This window comes from Triturus cristatus, chromosome 3_2 (assembly GCF_964204655.1).
Source record: "Triturus cristatus chromosome 3_2, aTriCri1.1, whole genome shotgun sequence".
NCBI lineage: Eukaryota > Metazoa > Chordata > Amphibia > Caudata > Salamandridae > Triturus > Triturus cristatus.
This window is the reverse complement of record NC_140584.1, coordinates 1,096,291,013-1,096,314,893: the sequence shown is the minus strand read 5'-3', so window position 1 is coordinate 1,096,314,893 and position 23,881 is coordinate 1,096,291,013. Positions and strand designations below refer to the sequence as shown.

The following is a 23,881-nucleotide window of genomic DNA, read 5'->3' as shown; positions in this document are numbered from 1 at the left end:
CAAGTAAAGAAAGATGATGGAGATCAGGATCTGACATTGTTGACTCACTGCCACTGGAGGAGTGGGGTTTCGTTGAATGTAGTCTGGAACATTTCTATTCCCAAGCTTTGGTACTTCCCTGATGCTTAGGATAAGGGAGTGCATCAGTCTGGAACAATGGAATCCTGTCCTTGGGATTCCACTTAAATAAACAATCCATAGTGTATATGATTATCAGAAGGTTTCTCAGAAGCTCAACCCGGTAACCAGTTCAGATGAGTGAAGGAATCTACGAACAAGAGAGTGCTGCAGATGATCTATGACCAATGGTTCCAAGACTCATGACTTTCAGTGTGAAGGAAAATGATGCTGCTAGAATGGTGGGCAGCTTGAACGCCTTCAAGATAGAATTGTCACCTCTCATAATACTCGTTTCTGTCTTTGATCCGTTTTTCAGAGACGGGAAACTTCATTCATTGAGAAGGATATCTGATTTACACAGGTGAAGATGTTTGCCTGTTCTTCAACCGTGTTTCTAACTGAAAGTAGATTTGTTTAAATGAATACATTTCTATCTTCACCTAGTTGTGCTTCAGAAGCCTGCGTAATGGACACAGGTAGACATTTAAGAGCAGTGTGAAGGAGATAAACCCTACGATCATCCAAAGTACATCTTCAAAGTAGACTAATCCCTTGACCAGTTACAAAACTTTTGGTTGCAGTTGGCGAGAAGACCAAATAAATCATTTTCTGCATATTTTTTATTTTCCCATAGTGTTTTTACTTTTAACAAAGTTTCATGAATCTACAGACACTGCTTTGGTTTTCTTTTCTCAAGATAGTTTTCAGGTTCTCTAGATGTTTGGTTTTGTGTGTATGTATAGTATTGGGCATAGGGAAAGTGAAGCGTGGACAGTGTCATGGAGTTATTCATGGGTTTCGTTCCATACTGCCCTCTGTTCAGTTTCTAGTCGAGTCATAGATTTGAAACTACTGTGTTATGAGACATCTGAGTCGCTATACCTCTACCGCACTCTGTGGTAGGCTCCTCTGCTTACGATTTACCAACTTTGGCAAGTCAAGTGTACAAAGGATTGATTACTGAATTGGAATACAATAGAATCTTGGACCTCACAATCTCTTTATGCCTTCAGTCTCTTATCTGTAAACTTTAGGAGTGTTTAGAAATATGATCTGGTAGGGTAGTAAGTGCTATAACAAAGACTCCCCAACAAGGTGTGCAATTCACTGAGGAGGAAGCGCAAACACACACACCCACCCTCTAGAGCTAGACATGTCCAGTACTAGTGTCTAGGGTGAATCCAAATGATGTGGCATTTGGTAAAAGTTGGGGTTTGAATCAGTCAAGGTTCATGTCACGCGAAGAACTGAGCTTACTCAATCGCAGAGTTTTAAAGAACTCGGCTAACGTACCGGATGAGGGTGCGAAGAAACAATAGATCATGTAAGGTGCACAAGGATATGTGCCACTGCATAATATAACCAAAACGTGCAAAATAGGAATACACCTACAGAAATATTATGTCCATTCCGGGACGGAATTGCAACCGACTTTAAGGAACCTTGCGGACAAAGAATCAACCCTGAGGAAGTCACGGGTTGAATCCCTGTATGCGACAAAATTCGTGTTTGCTAAAGAACTGAACATAAGGACTGAAAGAATAAAAAGAAACCTATGAATACATCATCTAGACGCTATGGAACGTTGTTGTATTTGATATTACCGTGTGCTGGCTGATAAAAGTATACTGTTCATGTCATTGAGCCAGATTTGTACTCTATCTTGGAGGTGGTTCTTGACATATTACAGAAATTGTGGTTTAAGAGGCTCGTCAGATTTTTGTGCACGACTGTGCATCCCGAGGTTATCCAGTCTTTTCATACTTCTGCTGTATTTTGGTGCTTTTAATGTTTTTTTGCCAGTCACCAATCTTTGAAAATGCACAGGAATTATCAAAAAGAGAAAAAATAAGGAGTCTTTGTGAGACAACCTTGTTGGTTGTATATGCTGGATCACATTCATGACTGAGAACATAACTTCAATATTGACTTGAAATTTGTATTTAAAAAAATTATATTGCAGTTTTATAAAGCATGAATATTTCATTGGGGATGTGCTGTATAAACAGGAGAAAAGGCATCAAAAGTCTATTTGTATCTTGACAACAGGGTGAGCTTTATTTGGAACACTCTTGTCTAACAGCGGGCATACAGGTGGAAACGATACACCCAATAAAATGGGCCTGCCTTGGTGAAACAAGGCCTTCAAAGTCATTTGTGTGCCAGACTCAAGAGAGTTGAGAAAGAAGGAGCTGCTTTAATTTTGTGCAGAAACGTGTATTCTTGACATCGCAAATGAGTTGAGCTAATAGAAATAATACAGATTGTCATACTAAACAAAAACGGAAGAAAACTATTTAAACGGTGAACAAAAGGGCTTTTTAATTGGAGGCCAACATGAGTAATATCCAAAATATGAGAGTCGATCTGGCCTAGTGCCTGAAGAGAGAAAAGATGGTGAGTAAGAAGCTTAAACATTTCAAAAGCCGGCCATGACTTTTGGATTCTGATGCGGTCAGTCGTGATCTTAGCAGTGCCAGACATAGGCATTGAGTACATTTGTATCTTGTTAGTTGTAAATCCCTGACTTCGCTGTCTTAAGAGTTATGGGAACTTTAACAGTTTGCGGAATGTAATTTTCTTGTGGTTCTCCAGAAAAATTGATTTTGGACATCTTTTCTGAAGAGCTTAAAGATGGAGCTTATTGAATAGGAGGTCCAAATCATTGAGGAACCCGGGGAAAGATTTAGATTTTGTGGCCTTCACTAATTATGGGTTTCAAATGGAGCTGTGCCGTACTTCATATCTCCCGGGAGCTCGGGCTAGTTTTGCATAGGGTTGTCTTGGAAGATAGATGGCCTTCATGTGAGGCATACTTGAAGTGATGTCACCAAAGTGGCAAGTGCCAGAGATTAACCAGGGTGCTGTTTGTTGCATGTTTTTTCAGCAGGTTCTTTGGCAGCATCTTGCAGTTTTTGCAAAGATTAATTACACAATAGTAGAGAAAGAAGGATCTGCTTATCAGCTAACAGCCCTCAGGTTTATTTTGGTCTCTAATAACTAATTTCATGTGATAAAGGCAGAAAAATTGATGCCATAAACTTAACTGAAGTGTTTGAATTTAAAAAAAATGTTGAATGCTTGTTAAAGTATTGTCAAGTGTAGTGTAATTTTTAAACCAAAATTGACTGAATTCTTTTAATACATACTATGTACTACCGTGTACTGTATGGCACGTTTTGTGCTTTTTGCCAAAACAAAAACTGATTCTAGCAACATAGGTTTTTGCTTTAAGTGTATATTAAAGAAATAAGGATATATATGTCACTAATGATTAGGTTTTTGCTTAAGTGTATATTAAAGATGTAAGGATATATATGTCTCTAAAGATTAGGACCACCCCAAACCTGAAAATGTAAAATAAATGCAACAGTGCCTATGTTTGACTCTAAATAGTCAAGGGAACTTTAGTCCTTTTTAAACATCTGTTTGTGAAAGCTTATGTTTGTCCTGGTGATGTTTGACTCCTAAGACAACTATTGCCCTTCGACTCATTGCAAAATTTCATTTCTGTTTTTAGGATACTAGCAGGCGGTATGAGAACAAGGCAGGCACCTTCATCACAGGAATTGATGTGACGTCAAAGGTAAATTGTAGAGGAATACATTACATTTATCTTTGGTTTTAATAGCAGACTCTTTAACTGCGTTTGCATGCAACATTCCAACCGCAACATTCCAACCACATGTATTTTCTGTTGCAGTTATGCAATATTTCATATACCTGTGCACGTGTAGGTCTACACTTTTCTGTTCTAAACTAGGTTACGGTGTGTAGTCCAAGAGGGGCAATTTGGACAGCAGTTCATTGTAAGACCCCTTTGGTTGGGGGCATATGGCAGATGGTAGCTATATGACCACAAACATGGTCGTTGAGGTCCTTTGCCTCTGGTGTCAAGGGACCGTCCTGCTAGTTTTCTGAAATTGGACTAAGTACACCCTTTCCACACTTGACTCTCAGAGTGGTAAGGGCGAGCAGTTACAAGCTTCTCAGACTGGTAGTGTGGGGAGCAAAGACTCAGAACGCAATACAAACAACAGGCACAGCTCTTATATATCCACAACAGAAAAGAGATTCACTGAAGGCTCACAGCAAAACGTAATGCTATACACTAATGGGCTTTCAGTGTATGGTTGGGTGATCCTGTCTACGGGTTCTAGCCAAGTGTCCCACCAACTCTAATGTCCTATTCCCAGTATATCTATGAGATCTGGTGGAAATAAATCCTAGGCAGCAACCGACGTAGGTGTGAGTGCACTAAGCTACCACCACGTTAGGCAAACAGTAGGTCAGTTTGTTTAATCTTGTCCAAAAGGAGTTCACACTATCAATGTTATTTCCCTAACGGCGGACTTGCTAGCTGCAGTCTTTTGACACCAGGCCCTCCGTTACATGTTGGCAGAGACTGCAGCTAGGTGCATTGCCAGATGGTTCCCTTTTCAAGTTCATGCTGGTGGCATATTCATGAGTGAAATGGAAAGCGGTCTTGCTCCTCATTTGGGTCACGGTGAGTGCTTGTCTTGGGTGGTTGTAGCCCTTGGGACTGGGCTCCACTATGACAGTGTCAACGATCTTTGCGGAATATGTCGCACACCTGACAGCGGCAGCACAAGCCCCTCCAGATCTGCTGCAATGAGTGTCTGACAACAAACCATTGGGTGGGTTTGAAGTTTTCTTCAAGCAGTTTGCAACATTAACAGCACAAGAAGACGAGGGGACCTCCTCACTTCTTGCTCGACCTTCCGAAAGTAGCAGTTAGGGGCTTACAAAAGAGGCAGGCCGTTCTTAGAAACCTGAGTTTTTTTCACTTAACCCCTTTGGTGCTCATAACGGAATGGTTCCGTCATGAGCACTGGTGCTCCTGTGCTCATGACGGAACCATTCCGTCATGAGAACAGGGGCACTAAATCCCTCTGCTGCAGACAGCAGTGGGACTTCTCTTTTTTTTTTTTATTGGCCTGGGCGGTTGGGGAAGAGCTTCCCCAACCTCCCAAGGCCAATTTACATTTTCATTACAATGCCGGTCGCATGGTGCACTGACGTCATTGTAATGAAAATGAAACTGAAATGAGAAATGAGCCAAGAGGCTCATTTCAGTTTCACTTTCTACTTGCTCAGGGGGCTATCTCAGCCCCCTGAGCAAGTAGAAAGTCAGGAGAGGTATCATTGGAAAGGGGAAAATCTCCCCTTTCCAATGGTTACCCCTCCCTGCTGGATCCCTGCTTGGAAATCCATCGACTAGGCACCAGGGAGATGGAGAGCAGCCCCTTGGGCAAGGGCCTTTGCTCCCCCCATAATATCTTAGGCAAATGTAGTCTTTCTGCCCTCCCGGGGGGCAGAAATCCCACTAGATACCAGCGATTTTTGTTTATATTTTATTTAGGGGTGGGTGCTGCCCAATATGGGCAAGCCAATGTCCCCAGCCCCCGGCTGTAAAAACAGTGTTTCTGCCCCCCCCGGGAGACAGAAAGCCCACTATATACCAGGGATTTTTAAAAAAAATTATAATTAGGGATGGGGGCTGCCCAGTATGGGCATGTCAATGCCCCCACCCCTCCCCCCACCAAATTCCAGTCTTACTGCCCCCCCCCGGGAGCAGAAAGCCCACTAGAAACCAGGGATTTATTTTAATATGTAAATTAGGGGTGGGGGCTGCCAATTATGGGCACGCCAAAGCCCCCAACCCCCCCTGCACAATAAGTCTATTGCCCCCCCGGGTGCAGATGGGGGCGGAAGCCCCCAATTTACCCCTCAGGGGGGGCAGAAGGCCCACTAGACGCCAGTTTCTTTTTTTTAATGATTAATTTAGGGGTGGGGGCTGCCAAAGATGGGCATGCCAATGCCCCCACCTCCCCCCCCCCCCCACAAAATTCCAATCTTTCTGCCCCCCCCCGTGGGGGTAGAAAGCACCATAGACACCAGGTATTATTTTGTTATAGGCCCGGTGTGGAGGCTGCCCAGATTGGGCATGCAAATGCCCCCACCCTACCCGCCCAAAGAAAACTAAAGACTTGCTGCCCCTCCAGGAGGAACATGGGGGCAATAGCCCCTTATCTGACCCCCCAGGGTGGAACAGAAAGCTCACTAAGTGCCAGGGATTTTTGTTACCCCAGAATGGGCATGCCAATGCCCCCCCCCCCCCCCCCTGCCCCCCCCAAGAGAAAAGATGCCACAGCCTTTCTGCCCCCACCCAGGAGGCAGATGGGAGCAGCAGCCCCTGATCTGCCCCCCCCCCCCCCGGGTGGGAGGGTAGAAAGTCCACTAGGCGCCAGCAATTATGCTGGCTTTTCTATTAGTATGGGGGGGGGCTTCCCAGAATGGGCATCCCAATGCCCCCATCCCCCAAAAAGAATAGCCACAGTCTTTCAGCCTCCCTTGGGGGCATATCTGGGCAATAGCCTCGATTTCCCCCATCCCCAGGGCGTCAGCCCACTAGGCACTGAATTTTCTTCAGGATGTGCCTACCTGTGGATTTTGGGCCCTAGCGCAGCCCGCACATAGGGAAACCTGTACATTATTGAAAACTAGACACCAAGGGGAATCCAGGATGAGGTGACTTGTGTGCCTCTCACCAGGTTCTGTTACCCAGAATCCCTTAGAAACCTCAAAATGTGTATAAAAAAACATTTTCCTCACATTACTGTGGGGGAAAGTTCTGGAATCTGTGTGGATCCACAAAATTCAACTCACCCCGCATTCCCCAAAGTCTTCCAAGAAAAATGGTAGCTCACTTGTGTGGGTTGGTCAAGTACCCGCGACAGGCAAGGGCCCAAAACTTAATGAGGCGACATCAAAATTGCCTATCACAAAACAACCCGATTTTGCAAGGGGGGTCACCTGGGTTTTTGGCCCCGTGCTCGGCGGCCAGGTAGAGAAATCTACCAATCCCACACATTTCTGAAAAGTAGACACCTGGGGGATTCCAGGGAGGTATGGCTTGCGTGGATCCCCCAACGTTTTCTTACCCAGAATCCCCTGCAAACCTCAAATTTAGCTGAAAATAATCACTTTTCCACACATTTTTGTGTGGGAAAGTTGAGGCATCACTGGCCTGACACAAATTTCCTACCACCCAGTGTTCCCCCAGGTCTCCCGATAAAAATGGTGCCTCACTTGTGTGGGAGGCACAAGTACCCGCTACAGACAAGGGCCCAAACCCTATTGAGGCGACATCAAAATTGCCTGTCACAAAACTTTTGCGTACGACAGCAGTGTTCGTTTCTAGCCTTATTTAGTTTACGCTTTTAACCACTCTTTGGGCCGATTCAGTTAATTTGAGTCTCTCGTATAACCGCGGTGGCTGGCATTAGATTTACAGTCTCTGTTAACTATAGCTGATTCAAGCTTGTGCCGCTTATTGTTAAATGTTTATCACTGCTGAATTCCCTTGGGGGTGTGGTTAAACAAGATGTCTTTGTCAATATGGGTGCCTAATATCTGCTCCTGTTCTACTTCATGGTAGTAAAGGGCATTTTCACGGGAGTGCAGATACTTGCATGTGTAAGCGTAGTAGAAATTATTAGCAAGGCCAGGACCAAACCTCTGTGTTTTAGATGTTCTAAAATCTGTCTTAGTATTTTCAGTGCCACGCTTTGTGTAAGCTGCATTACCTTACAGTGTAACACTGTATATAGAAGTTTTAATTCACAAAAAATCAAATTTTTCTAGTATAAATCTAATGTAAGTATGTAGGTCTTTTTAGTTTTGGGGTTGACTAAAAACTTGCGTGTACTGATAAGACGGACATTTGGGGGTGGAGGGATATCCAAAATAGAATTAGATAATATTCAAAATATATATTCTTAGAAAAACTAACTCCGGGGGGAAATGGGAAATAGTATATATTTCTTGCTTTAGAGTGAAAAAAATGTTATGTCCGAACAACATGAGTATATAATCCGCGGTTCTATATTTGTCACTCTACATTTGCAGTGCATGTTCAGATTTAGGCTGTCAGCGCCGGCTCAAGACTTTATGGGGAATTGACTTCACAGAGAAAAAAAAAAGTCATAATGCAATCTAGATCGGTTATGCTTATCATGGGACATCTAGTAATTAAAGCATCCCTTAAACCCTAGCCCTCTTAAACATAAATGATAGAAACTCTACAGGAAATGACCATAGATTCATAACCAGCTGCCAGTATAATTAATAGAAAGACACACTACAATTGAATACCGTGAAGTTTCGAAACGAGTATCGTGGTGGACGGGTTGGTGGTTTCTCGCCTGAGGGTTAGGTTAAAAATCCTAATAATACCAAAACAAAGACTTTTGGCAAGTAGATGAATGTACTATTATACATAGTATGTCTCCACGTTACTAAGATGACGGGAAAATAAGTCGAGAGGTAGTTTAGGACGAGAATTTGGGTGCCAGTGGCGGAAGTGAAAATCTTTCCCTCTTGATAGAGTTTTTATGTGCTTGGTGGTTAAATGGGGAGGGGAAAAAAAAAGTGTTGCGTTTTTAAGAGGTTCGATGGTATTTTAGTTTAGGCGGAGCTCGGACCTAAAATCTCAAGTGTTGTCCTCTTGACTTAGTGGTGCTTTAGCTTAGGCGGAACTCGGATCTAAAACATCAAGTGCCCCTTCCCCCTGGCGCTAGCTTACTCAGAGAGGGGGTTAGTCCTCGGTTTCGGTTTACAAGACCAATGTTTTGTCTAAACTATCTGGGTATCATTTTATCAGCTTATTTTCTTATAGACTAATTAGTGGGATGAGAATAATGAGAAATAAAGGACTGAGGCGGCTGCTCCGACTTCAATAAATGGCAGTTCAACTGGTTTCTCCCCCGATTCAGGTCAGGACCAGGGTATTTGCTACTAAGGCTCAGAATAACATTCGAGATGTAGGGCGAAATGTTAGACTTCGTTGTTTTGACGTATAAAGTACTGGGACGATTATCAAAATTAAGATAGATATAAGAAGTGCAATAACTCCTCCAAGCTTATTAGGAATGGATCGTAGGAAGGCGTAGGCAAATAGAAAATGTCCCTCCGGTTGGATGTGTGGGGGGTAACTAGTGAGTTTGCAGGAGTATATTTTTCTGGGGCTCCAAGGAAGTTTGGTGCAAGAAGGGAAATTAACACTAAGATAAGTAGTATGAGTAAAAATCCTAAGACAACCTTGTAGGAGAAGTACGGGTGAAAAGAAATATTGTTCTGGTTAGAAGAAATTCCTGTTGGATTGTTTGACCCTGTTTGATGAAGGAATAGAAAGTGAACAATACTTGCCCCCGCAATCAAGAATGGAAATAAGAAGTGGAATGCGAAGAATCGTGTAAGTGTTGCTTTATATACTGAAAAGCTGCCTCAGATTCATTGTATGAGAGAGTCTCCTAAACATGGGATAGCAGAGAGAAGGTTAGTGATTACTGTGGCGCCTCAAAATGACATTTGTCCCCATGGTAAGACATACCTAAAAAGGCAGTGGCTATCACTAAGACCAGCAAGATTACGCCAATGTTTCATGTTTATTTAAATATGTAAGAGCCGTAGTATAAGCCGCGTCCGATGTGTAGGTAGATTCAGATAAATAATATGAGGCTCCGTTAGCATGGATGCTACGCACTAGCCAGCCGTAGTTAACATTTCGGCAAATATGGGCGACAGATGAAAATGCTGATTGTTTATCTGCTGTGTAGTGTATTGCTAGGAAAAGACCTGTGAGGATCTGTGTAATTAGGCAGATTCCAAGAAGAGAGCTGAAGTTTCATCAGTATGAAATGTTTGATGGTGTTGGGAGGTCAATAAATGAGCTGTTAATAATTTTTAATAGCGAGTGGGTTTTTCATATGATGTGGGCCATTGTTTTTAATAGTTGAATACAACGTTGATTTTTCAGGTCAAAAGTCTTGGTTAAAATCTGGGTAAAAATAATTATTCATTTAAGCTTTTTGTCGATGATTGGCATTTTAGTTGGTTTATTGCTGTGGCTTACAATCCGTCCTCTTATTTTTTAGCTTTTGGCTTGATTCTAGCTTCTGTTAGCGGGTGTTGCTTATTAGTAGATTTTGGGGTGTCTTTCTTGTCTTTGGTTTTACTGTTAATTTACTTGGGTGGGATGATGGTTGTTTTTGCGTATTCCGCCTCACTTGCGGCTGAGTCATATCCTGAAGCATGAGGTAACTGGTCTGTAGTGGTGTATGTGTGCGCTTATGTGGTTTTGTTGTTGCTCAGTGGGTTGTGGTTTGGTTGTAGTTACTCTGTTGAACCCTTGTTTAGTGCGGGGTGTATTGATTTTGAAGTGGTTGTCTCTGGAGGAATTTTATTAGTTGTTGTTTGATGAGCCCTTTTAACATTATTTGTCGTGTTAGAGGTGACTCTTGGGGCGTTACGGCCTGTAAGATAGTGCTAAGATAAGAAGGATGTTGGCTAAAAAGATCATTATATATGTTTTAATTATGCCTGATTGAAGATTTGTTGTGGTTTTGACAGGTGGCAGCATTTGGCTTGATATCCCCTTTGGTCCGGTTTTTAGGGTGCCTGACCCAGCGCTTGCGCTGGTCTGGCGAGACTTTAATTAAGGGCTTAAAAAAATGCTACTGCCGGCCTACAGCTTGCAGTGCATGTGCACGGGCGCGCGCTTGAGCAGAGGTGCCATATGGCACGACCACGCGGCCAGTGCACCACTCGCACTCAACAGTCCCCCTGGGGCACAAGCGGGCATCCACTTCGGCCTGCTGCTCGCAAGCAAACGCACCACTTGTTTTTTTTTGGGCCAATGCTTGTTTACCATCCTGTGTGACTCCGTTCGTCCTTTCCTCTGCACTGGACGCTTGTGAGTGAAGCTTTCTTCCCCAGCAGGCTGCAGAGGGTCTGGTGTTTTGGGTGCGCCCAGATGCAACATGGCTTTTGGTCTGTGTAATCTACCTCTGTGCAAAGCTGCCAGGCTGTACCGCAACATATGTCTGCGCCTCCTTCACGTTTGAGTATAAACTCGCACGCGCGTTCGGTTTGCATGCGCCAATGTTTGTTGAGAGCTGACGAGGGAGCGCGTGTATGGGGCCCAGCGGAGCACACTTCCTGCGCAGGCAACAGTGGCTGCATCAGTGCGCTCCAGGGCTCTCTGTGCCGTAGTACTGTGCTGAGGGCCTGTTACCAGAGCCCACCGGGGAGGACTGCTCCGTGAGACTCTGATGGCTGCCAACACCGGTGCACACACGTGTGGGCTACCAGCGAGTACTGTGATGTGCACTTACATGATTCCCACAGGAGAACACCCACAGGGGAGAGCTGCTGAGCAGCTGGCTCATGCCCGTCCTGCAGCGAGCGCACCAGTGTCGGATCAGCCACAAGGCATGGGTGCTAGACAGGCACTGTTTGGGAACGGCCTCTTGTGTGCCCGCTTCGGGTTACTCCATTGTGCAGCTCGGATTTAGTATTGTGACACGTGTTACTCTGTCAGCGAGACCTTGCTCGAGGTATCCCTCTCTATACGGTATACCTATACGGGCGCTGAATTCATCTGCAGCACTCAGTGACCGTTCACTCGGAAACTTCTCGCACTTTCATATGGGTAGGGTGACCAGATTCCCAAAAGAAACCAGCATTGGCATAGCCAATAGGTCTCGCTTTTGGGACCAGTGCGTGAATCCCCTCCCCTCTCCCACTCCCTCCTCGTCAGCTTCAGCGCGCGCTTGGTCCAATATGCCATGGGAAACAAAGTGAAAGCATTCTCCGTTGGACGCAGACTCTTACACTGAAAAAGTACATCAAAGAGTTTGTATGACGAGCCCTTTTCACTCTACGCTGTGCCTTACTTTTAGCATTTTACAGGGAACAGCTAGTAGTCCACTGCAGATAGTATGACGTGGAGTAATAACTGATGGACTTCCCAGCCGTCATTGTATGGATAGCATCTACATAATGCCTACCGGGCAAAGCGAAAAAACGGCTCTGAAAATCTTAGCATTACACCCGTTTTCTTGTTGAATCGCTTGCAGAAATTGTCACTTAAAGCGTCACGTGGGAGGCAGGCCAATGTCACCCAACAGCACACTGTAAACCTAGAAATATCACACATATGCACCCTGAAAACGTGTCAGTTATGACCTCATACACTCTCCCGGGCGATGCGGCTAGCCGCCATGTGATGACAAGGCGGTCAGCCAGCCATACATTAAAGTAAACGAGCCCTCCTATTCACGGCAGACTGTTGTGGAGAAATAATATTGGGCAGCACGTCTTTACAGTGTTACGGAAGTCGGCCGAACTGCGTACGTTTTATCCCAGCCATCTGGACAAGGGACACTCACTGCATTTATGAGGGTTGTAAACTACCACAGGAGCGAATGCAAATAACGACCCAAGAGAACGCGGCTAGTGCACAGGTAACTGTCTATATTTTGTGTGTGCAGATTTAGATAGTGTGAACTCGACCCGAAGGTATTGGAGCGCTTTACACGAGCCCCAGTTACATTACACAAGGACATGTTCATTATTTGGTAGACGCAGGGAGATTAAGTGATTTGCCCAGAATCACAGGATGTTGAACAGAACGCACAGATCACGACCCTCGCACCGGAGGGACTCGCTGTGTGCACTCACAGATGCGCGCGCCAGGCTTGTCTTGTTTAGTGTCGGCGCGTTCGGTTTCACTTTCACTGCTGCTAGTTAACAATGCTATCCCTTCTTTGCCTTTAAAAAGTCGTTGTTGGGAATGTCTGTTAAAATAAATATGCATGACTACATCATGCCTATACATCGACGTTATTAGATACTAATGTACATATGAGCCCAGCCATGCCAGTGTGCTATAGGAACAGAAAATAAAACCGTATGTTGTACTGGCCACTCATCCTTTTAGAAGCATTTCTGTTCATTCGTGAATATAAAGAACCCCCAATTTACTTTTTTGAATGAGTGCCACATCTACTCTGTTCACTCCCTCCCACCCTGCCAACGTTTTCTGGGGTACTTATCACACTGTGCCTCAACCCCGGCCTAACCCAATACAACAGCTGGGCCCGGCGTGAAACCGTTCATTTCCACCAACAAACGCGCGTTTCCGCCTGTAAAACCTCCTTTGAGAGGTTCTGGATTTTGAAGCCGTCCCTGAATACCATTGAGTTGGGTAACAATAAACATCAGTTATTCCTCGCCTTGAGACCCAAGGGTGATACGTGCGCTGTACGAATACACGTGTTCTGGTATGTTATATTCACGGCCGTTAAAAGCCAGAAATATTTGCTCCACTGACCTAAAGTACTGCCCCTCTGTCGCTCGCACAGTCTCTTGGCCACTCTGCCTTTCAGCCTCTATCTGGTCACGCGTCGGTTTCTTGTCCTCTGTCCCTCGCCGTCTCTTACTTTCTCTCAATTTCGCTCTCTTTCCGCGTCTGTCTCACGCGCACACTGATCGCCTTTATTATTGGGTGGAATCATCGATTTTCTGAAGCAGATTTGGATTTGGGTTCAGTCTGCAGGTCACTGATCTAAATCTCGCCTAACTCGCCTTTTCGTTCTTCCGAGGTCATGTCATTGAATGTTTGAGTCGAGTGTTTGCTATATTTATCGACTGCAGGGATACAAAATCGCACAGTGGTGACCAAACCAGCACACATCCATTTGCTGGCTGATTGATTAGTCGCATTTCCTTTCGATAACTATCTTTTCCCCTGTGTGCCCCAAAGCGCCTGCGACCTACTGAAAAGTGGTTCACAGCGCTTTACAAAACCCCCAAACAGAAAACTGTTTGTTGCCCCAGTGCACGTAAGTGATCTAGTTCAGGCATCAAATATCTAATTGGGACACTCCATTTTTTTCTGAATTTTGTCAGCTAATATCATTGAGACGCGTGGAGATTTGCCCACGACCCCACAATTTCATAAATTTCCTGTTATATCGGAAGTTAGTCAAGAGTTTAACCGGAAGGACCACATCCCATTCTTGAGCAACAGGTGTTTATGAAAGAAAAACCTACGTTTGCATTACATCTCATATGAAGCTTCAGTTGAATTATTTGTCACCTCCCTGTCTGATGCTTGTGTTGCGCTGCTGCACCATTTGGTCGTATGAACGCTTGATAAAGGAATTAAAATTAAACAGCATAATGAAATTAACCAGTTTTCCCCCCACATTTCATTTAATTGTTGAGCCCTCTGCAAATATGTCAATGAAACTTGAAAGCTGACCACTAGATCTTACTACGGCCTGGTGGTCACAGCCTTTTATCTTTCAGATGTTGATAAAATGCTCTGGATTGTACAATGGTAACACCTGTTCTTTACAACACGACCAAGCGGCAACAGTCTACTTACAGGTGTTTGATATAAGAACACACTGCTGCACGCCACACACTGCTGCACGCCACACACTGCTGCATGCCACTGCACGCCACACACTGCTGCACGCCACACACTGCTGCACGCCACACACTGCTGCACGCCACACACTGCTGCACGCGTAACACTGCTACACGCCACACACTGATGCACGGCACACACTGTTGCATGCCGCTGCACGCCGCACACTGCTGCACGCCGCACACTGCTGCACGCCGCACACTGCTGCACGCCGCACACTGCTGCACGCCGCCCACATCTGCTGCACGCCGCACGCTGCTGCACGCCGCACACTGCTGCACTCCGCACACTGCTGCACTCCGCACACTGCTGCACTCCACACACTGCTTTTATGCGAGTTTATGCTACTGACATTGTACATGACAATGCCTTTTGTTTGTTTTAAGACCAAAACACAAATAAAAGAATTGTAATTTTACAATGCCAATAGCTCAAACTCTTATAAATGCGAGACCTATTGCGTTGCAAATGCTTGTTTTTTTTTTTTTGTTTTTTTTTTAAATAGCACGAACTTGAGTGAAAGGTGTGTATTTATGTTGCATTGAGTAGAGTACATAACTACACTCAACATAATACCACATAATTACACATCACATAATTACACTGTATTCAGTACAACATAACTACACTCCACATACCACTCAGTACTACATAATTGCACGCCACATAATTACTCTACTTAATGCAACATAAATACACTCCACACAATTCCAATCTGTGCCACATAATTACATTGTACTCAATGCAACATAAATACACACCTTTCACTCAAGTTCGTGCTATAAAAAAATATAAATATTGCAATGCAATAGGTCTCACATTACTGAATCTTGGAGCTTCTAGTGTTGCATTATTATTAGCAATGCCAACAGCTCAAACTTTTATAATGCTAGACCTTTTGCATTGCAAATGCTTGTTTCATATCATAGCATGTCTGTAATGTGTGTTGAGATGTATGTTTTGTCCAAAGTTCAGTTTTGCTTTTGGTGAAATTCGATGAAAGATTGTTGGAAAAAAGGCTAGTATATTTGTGAAGGTATGGGTGTTTGTTTTTTGTTTAGATGAAAAGCTATCATCATGGGATCGTGATGATAATGAGATATCAATTGCTATAAGGAGGCCAAGTATTTTGACTCGGAGCGCTATTAATTTTAATGCTGTCGGCATTGTAAGGACGTGTTTTTATTGGAATGGTGCAGTTAAGAATTAATATACTGGCAATTATGCTTCCTCAGGCTAGTCGGGTAATATGGTTTATAACTAGGTAGTTGTTTTCATTGATAGGGGGTATTGAAACGAATCGTGGGGTGCTTACTGACGAGAAAAAAATAATTCAAAAACTATAGACTTTTGTAACAGAAGTTGCGGTAAGAGTTAAAATTAGGGCGCATGAGTTCAGATTTGAGGTGTTTATTGATTCAATAATGGCATCTTTAGAAAAGAATCCTGAGAGGTAGGAGTTTCCTATAAGCGCCAGACTTCCAATAGTAAGACAAATAGTAGTCATTGGGAGTATTTTCTGTAGTCCTCCTATTTTTCGGATGTCTTGTTCATCGTTTAGACTATGAATAATTGACCCCGAACACAAGAATAGCATTGCCTTAAAGGCGTGTGTACAAATTTGGAAGAAGGCTAACTGTGGTTGGTTGAGGCCAATTGTTACTATCATTAAACCTAGTTGGCTTGATGTATAAAATGCTACGATTTTTTTTATGTCGTTTTATGTTGGGGCTCCGAGGCATAAGCAAATTGAGAGTGTGGTCTTGTTTTGCTCAATTATTGGTTGAAATTGTCGTCTATTTTTCTCCCGAAGGGAGACAGGAAATGTCCAGACGTACGGACAGGAGATGTGCACGCGTACGGGTCGCGGCGTTTCAGCACAAAGCGCGCATGGCGTGCTTTCGCTTTCCCTCCCTCCCTCCCTCCGTCGGGCCCCTCCTTCTTCCATTGTGTGCCAGTGCTGCTCAGAGCCCGAAGCGCCGTACCTGTGCGGACAAGAGATTGTGCGCGGGCTCCGAAGGAAGAAGATGGGAGGCAGGCCCGGCTCCAGGAATTTGTATTTGGGTGGGCCAAGGGTGCATTTGGGTGGGCCACTGCGGGCTCAATTTGTCACTTATATGTCTGGGCAGGCCTGCTTCAGGGCCCTCCTTTATCTCTTCTTAGTCTTACAAGGCCCAGTAAAACACACTCTTTTCCAAATCTCTTTCTAAATGTTATCACTCTCAAAAAGTGTTTTTTCCATGTAATGTTCCTTTGATGGGAAGAGGAGGTTTCTGAGGTGGGAGTATCGGGCAAGTGACACTTCTCGGGCTCCCTCTGTGCCAGCCTTCAGGGAGAAACTCTCTTCATTATTACCTCCACCTGACCCCTGACTCTGCAGCGCAATCCCTTACAGGCTTGATTATCCACTGCTCCTCTCCAGTGCACCTTATCTCACAGCTGACCTTGGGCCCCAGCCCCATATCGGGTACCATTGGGCTCCACTTTCATTTTCCCGGTAAAAACATTAATAAAATCACCTTCAAACTTAAAACATTGAATATAGCAGTAAATATAATTAGCACGCACTTTAAAGTATGTTACACAGTAGCCCTTCTCACCGGACTGCTAATTAAATCAACAAAAACAGAAAGGCCATGACAGGGCCAGCTTTAGCGCTGATGCGAAAAAAAATGTTGCCGCCACACCAATAACCTCTTTCTCTGTAAATACCTTTACTATCACCTTCCTACAGTGCCCCTCATCCCTCCATGCCCCCCCCCCTATTGACCTCCTCCTTGGATTCTCTCACTGCCACACGTCACAAGTGCCCCTCATCTCCCCATAGCCCCTCCCCCTTATGACCTCCTCCTCGGATTCCCTCACTGCCACCCTCCAACAGTGCCCCTCATCTTTACGTAGCCCTCCCTAATATGCATTTCATTTGATGTATAGTGCTACTCCTATCAGTGTAGTGTGTGTCAGTACTTTACACCACGCACACATTATACAGAGACAATGAATCATATAAGTATGTAAATCAATCTGCAGGGAATGTCACATAAGCCAATGAGGATTACAAGGTGTAGGAACCACATGTCATCCATACTGGTGAGCAGTATATTTTAAGAGGGTTTCGTCTGGGGAAACACAACCTTAGGATTTTGAGAGTATTCCATGGGGGGTCAGCTTTACTGATAAAAATGTATATCTGCCCAAACATACTCATTTTAGCAACATTAGAATAATGAAAGACTGACGAAGTTTTAACTGTATCACAAAGCAAAAAAAGCGAAGTTCTAACTATACCATTCATGTTTGTTTGCAGCTCTTTGGTGCCAGTTAATTGGTCACTGTCCTATGTTAGGATTGTAACTTCTGAACTGCAAGTAACACAAGGATCTCTGTGACAAAGGCAGTAACCCACTGTGCTTCCACATAAAATACAGTTCATCTACATTTAAAAACTACTAACAGACAAATGATTGCTCTCCAGCAGGATCATTAATCACCAGCGTTATCTGGGCATATTTTATTGTCTTATTGTTGTCCTGCATCGGCCATGATAATGATGAAAACTGTTTAAATTAAGCACACACGAAGTATGTGTCCTGCTGGGCCTGTGCAGATTTTAAAAAGAAAAACAACTAGTAACACATTCTCTTACCTACTCCACTAGTCAAACTTTGTGTCACAGCCTGATGTGATAAGCTGCTTCGGGGTCGGGAAAGGTGAATAGGAATAAACAAACTTCTTTTCTCCTGCACTGCATAGAAAAAGAAATATCCACGTGACGCAGCAAGACAGTAGGCAAAGGTTACTGGTGCCAAACAAAGGATTTGTCGCCTTTCGCCATGTGGAGATGAAGGGGTGAAAAAATAAACAAAGCCTCATTAACATGTATATGGTCTTTTAAAGACCTGTGAAGTACTCGGGTGCTACTGCGATAATCTCAAAAACTGTCTGTGTGTGTGCGCGCCCAGGGAAGCTGTCTCCGCCCGGGCGCACACACACACACAAACAGCCCTTTGAGCCCAATGCCGTTGCGCGCCTGCCTTCAAGCCCTCACTTCGAGGGCCAAGGCTCCTGTTTGGGTGGGCCTGTGCGGTAACCCCTTTTGATTAGAGAGTTAGCGTATCCTATTTTGTTGAATACTTTGAGTTAATTTACTCCCCACGCTGCAGCACATTCGAAAAGCGCACAACGCCAATAATATATTCCTGAACCTATTGACTCTTGAACAAGGTTAAAGTCGAGCATTTGTGGTTGGTGGGCTTTTCGATATCAAGGGAGGTAACGTTTTTTTATGGCTGTGAAGATGTTTGCAAAGTGGGTGATTTTATTAGAGTTAATCGGAAGCATGTATGGATGGAGAAATAGATTCTAAGACACAGCCTATGTTTTCCCCAATTATCTTGTCTTTTAGTAGTCTGCTCCCGCTCTTAGTTCATCTTCCTTCACCACTCCTGATTTCACCCACCCTCGCTTAACATGTACCATTTCCAGTTTTTTGATCACCAAGTGTTATCAGATTGTGCAGCCTGTTTGAAGCCCAAAGATTGCCAAAAGTAAGCCCTCCGCTAGCTCAGCTGTTTACTGCCCAATTGTGCCAACAGCGCCTGTATGGCACTTTTTGTGTTTTTTGAAGTCTACTCACAGTTGTGTCTTAAGGACCCAGCACAAAGTAGCAGCACATTTAAATATAAAATTGCATACATGAAAATACATTATGATTTTTTTTTTTTTTTTACCCGACACTATCGAAACCGCATTGTTCACACAGGATGTAGACCCTATGCCATGAGGAGTTGTCGCCCTTTCTTAATGGTTTAGCAGTTCAATCAAATACTTTATTCAATTTTAAAGGATGAAATCATGCTAGTGAACATAAAAAACAAAAACAAATCTTCACAGCCATGCATGAATATAGGTCTCGCATTTGCGAGATTTTGAGCTATTGGCATTGTAAATGACAATGCCTTTTATGTGTTTAAAAAACCTGCAATAATAAAAGGCATAGTCCTTTACAATACCATTAGGTCAAAGTTTTGAAAATGCGAGACCTATTGCATTGCAAATGCTTGTTTCCCACTGTTTGCATTCAGAAGTAGCTAAGGGGCCCTGTTTCCAATGTCACTATTCCCATGGGGGTTGCTTTCTTTCATATTTAGAACCTTCTTGAGAAAACTACTTTTCTGCTATTGATTTGACACACTCCATTTGACCACATCTGTGCCCTAAAAAGAACACCACTCAGAGCCTTTTCATTCTAAGCCTTAATAACTTCCTGGGCCAGCTCAGATCTTTTATGTTTTGGTGTTTCTAGTGACTTCAGTAGTTTTTATTCGCCGAAAGAATCATTTTAAAGTTCTTTGTGTGGTCCACTGGGCCACTGATGTAATGGGGCATTAATACTGTTTAAGGAGATGGATTATTTGTTTCTGCTGGCTCGCTAATAGCTTGAGCTCCTGCCTTGTTAACTCTTCATGCAGGTGCTGCTATCATTTCACTGCGGTTCACTGAAACGAATTTCGGAAGAATGTTCCCCATCTCTGGAACTGCTTCTTTATTTTAGGAATGACTTCCACTTCACTTCAAGCTCTTTCATATCTGATCTCTAGGATTTAGCGCTACGAAACCTTCGGGAAACTACATTTCCCCTTTTAACTCTGACTGGATCAGGAGCTCTAATGTTAGGGTATGGGGGGGGGCAATAGAAAGAGCTGAGCTGGTTGGTAGGAAAGGCACTCGGAGCCATCGGGAAGCATCTGAGAGGGATGAACAGGGCAGTTTATGGGGAATAGGCCCGTAGTATAGGATGCACGGTGGGGGTAGGGGGGGTGTTTATTATAGCAGGAGGGATTGATGAGATACATTTACTTCCGAATAGGAGGTAAATAGTTGATTTGGCAACAGGTGAGGAAAACATATGAAATACGGAAGAGGGTATGGGCTACCAAAGGAGGAGATCAGAAAAGAAGGAAAAGAGAAAGGCGAGTTTAAAGGAGTGTGGCGTGGGGGAGTGACGAACATACGGCTGCGGGGGGGTGTGGGGGGGTCAGGAATAGAATGTAAGGAGATGGGAGGAGGGGTTTGGTGGATGGGTGGGGGTGTTGGAAGCTGTAGGTGTTGTTTCAGGGATTTCTGTCACCACCATCGGTGCCCCAAAACAAAAACGAAATTTCCCTGGAGTACACTTTCGCATTTGTTGTGCTGGACTCATCTGATCTGAGTTGTCATGAGAGTTTACCTCAAGGTGACATTATCTTGCAAATAACAGCTGTCTTGTCAGCAACAACCCGCTCCCACACATATCTGAGGAGCATTTTAAAATCTTCAAGAGCAATTAAAAGTTTCAAACCTTTATTTTCCATCAGATAAAAGCTTACACTTCATTTCACAGCAAAATTTAATTAAGAACACACCAATAGGGCGTGTTTCGGAACATACACTCCTTTCCTCGACGTTCCACTGAAGTAAGTTAATGAAAATGAGCATTACATATAACCTATTTACATAAACATCTATCAAGAGAACACTTTGTTCAATTAATTACCCACTATTACAAATTCTTGACAATATTGTGTGTTCTAGTTCAAACCTTTAAATTGAATTGACCGTCATCAAGCATTCTCAGTTCTTGTACTATCAGAAAGATTATCTACTAGTGGTTTGTCTGTGAAATCTCCTGACCACGGTGCCCCTACGAGTCTGCATGTTCTTTGAGTCACTGGCTCACAGGCGGGGCAGCACGTGTTGCGCTTATTTAAGTCGGAGTGCATCATGTCGGTGCTTAAAGTGCTCCGCCTTAAATTGCATCAATCTCTAGGCCCAGGATATGCTGAGTAAGAGGGTGCCAGTGCACTGTGTCCATTGGTGCACATCTAACTGCTGCTGCTGTTTGCATTGTTCAAGAAAATGCTCTCTTTTTTGGCATACCGTTTTCCCAAGGGGTGTTAATGTTGGCCCATTAGGAGTGTGATGTTCGCGTTTGCAAGATTATGTCTGCCCTCCGTCCCACTCTGCTTTTCAACTTGTGATTGACTACACAGCAGAAATTCAGGAACTATTTTGTTTTTCACAGGTCTGCCAGTTGACACTACGCCATATAATGCCATCATATCAGCCATTCCCTACTTTTCATTATGTTGCATTGTCTGGCTTGTAGTTTTGCTTTTAACAGTCTCATTATGGGCTTAAACCCCAGCTTGCAAAGTGCTGGTGTTACAACAAACAAATGATGGACGGAATGCTGACAATGCAGACATTCTCCCCCAGTCAAGAGATCTGGGTAAAATCCATCGTTCTTTTGCCCACTATGCCACCCCAGTTCAGACATGGCCATATGCAAATCAGTCTTGACCCTGTGCTACATGGGAACAGTCCAGCCCGAACTGCCAAGCCATGTCTTCCCTGGACCGGAATCAAGCATCCTAGGACCGGTTTCTGGCTATCAGCCGTCATCAGCCAGGATAGCTTGACTCCAGTGGCGTAGTGAGCACGGGACCCACGTCTGGGCATACCCATCCCACTTAGGGCGAAAAGCGTTACAACAACCAAATGATGGACGGAATGCTGACAATGCAGACATTCTCCCCCATAAGTTGGCAGGGTATGCTCAGACGTGAGTCCCTTGCTCACTTTGCCACTGGATTCAAGCAAGCCTGGCTGAAGACGGCTGAAATGCCAGAAACCGGTCCTAGGAAGCTTGTTTCCTGTCCAGGGAAGGCATGGCTTGGCAGTTCGGGCTGGACTGTTCCCATGAGGCACAGGGTCAGACTGATTTGCATATGGCCATGTCTGAACTGGGGTGGCAGAGTGGGCTAAAGAACGGTGATGGATCAAACCCAGATCTGTTGACTGGGTGTGAGTGTTTGATTGGTTCTGATGCTCCGTCCATCACCACCCCCTTTTGTACCGCTTTGTTCGCCATAAGTTTGCAGGGTATGCTCAGACATGAGTCCCTTGCTCACTTTGCCACTGGATTCAAGCAAGCCTGGCTGAAGACGGCTGAAATGCCAGAAACCGGTCCTAGGAAGCTTGTTTCCGGTCCAGGGAAGGCATGGCTTGGCAGTTCGGGCTGGACTGTTCCCATGAGGCACAGGGTCAGACTGATTTGCATATGGCCATGTCTGAACTGGGGTGGCAGAGTGGGCTAAAGAACGGTGATGGATCAAACCCAGATCTGTTGACTGGGTGTGAGTGTTTGATTGGTTCTGATGCTCCGTCCATCACCACCCCCTTTTGTACCGCTTTGTTCGCCATAAGTTGGCAGGGTATGCTCAGACGTGAGTCCCTTGCTCACTTTGCCACTGGATTCAAGCAAGCCTGGCTGAAGACGGCTGAAATGCCAGAAACCGGTCCTAGGAAGCTTGTTTCCGGTCCAGGGAAGGCATGGCTTGGCAGTTCGGGCTGGACTGTTCCCATGAGGCACAGGGTCAGACTGATTTGCATATGGCCATGTCTGAACTGGGGTGGCAGAGTGGGCTAAAGAACGGTGATGGATCAAACCCAGATCTGTTGACTGGGTGTGAGTGTTTGATTGGTTCTGATGCTCCGTCCATCACCACCCCCTTTTGTACCGCTTTGTTCGCCATAAGTTGGCAGGGTATGCTCAGACGTGAGTCCCTTGCTCACTTTGCCACTGGATTCAAGCAAGCCTGGCTGAAGACGGCTGAAATGCCAGAAACCGGTCCTAGGAAGCTTGTTTCCGGTCCAGGGAAGGCATGGCTTGGCAGTTCGGGCTGGACTGTTCCCATGAGGCACAGGGTCAGACTGATTTGCATATGGCCATGTCTGAACTGGGGTGGCAGAGTGGGCTAAAGAACGGTGATGGATCAAACCCAGATCTGTTGACTGGGTGTGAGTGTTTGATTGGTTCTGATGCTCCGTCCATCACCACCCCCTTTTGTACCGCTTTGTTCGCCATAAGTTGGCAGGGTATGCTCAGACGTGAGTCCCTTGCTCACTTTGCCACTGGATTCAAGCAAGCCTGGCTGAAGACGGCTGAAATGCCAGAAACCGGTCCTAGGAAGCTTGTTTCCGGTCCAGGGAAGGCATGGCTTGGCAGTTCGGGCTGGACTGTTCCCATGAGGCACAGGGTCAGACTGATTTGCATATGGCCATGTCTGAACTGGGGTGGCAGAGTGGGCTAAAGAACGGTGATGGATCAAACCCAGATCTGTTGACTGGGTGTGAGTGTTTGATTGGTTCTGATGCTCCGTCCATCACCACCCCCTTTTGTACCGCTTTGTTCGCCATAAGTTGGCAGGGTATGCTCAGACGTGAGTCCCTTGCTCACTTTGCCACTGGATTCAAGCAAGCCTGGCTGAAGACGGCTGAAATGCCAGAAACCGGTCCTAGGAAGCTTGTTTCCGGTCCAGGGAAGGCATGGCTTGGCAGTTCGGGCTGGACTGTTCCCATGAGGCACAGGGTCAGACTGATTTGCATATGGCCATGTCTGAACTGGGGTGGCAGAGT

General features: G+C 44.8%; 1 protein-coding gene across 1 annotated transcript in view; it reads left to right on the top strand.

The window, feature by feature from the left end:
- Nucleotides 1–23,881, top strand: part of NCBP3 (nuclear cap binding subunit 3) — a 362,322-nt gene that overhangs the window by 57,101 nt on the left and 281,340 nt on the right. The window contains exon 2 of the mRNA XM_085649874.1: nucleotides 3,641–3,706. Coding sequence (XP_085506000.1) covers nucleotides 3,641–3,706 — 66 coding nt within the window. The remainder of the gene's footprint in view (nucleotides 1–3,640; nucleotides 3,707–23,881) is intronic.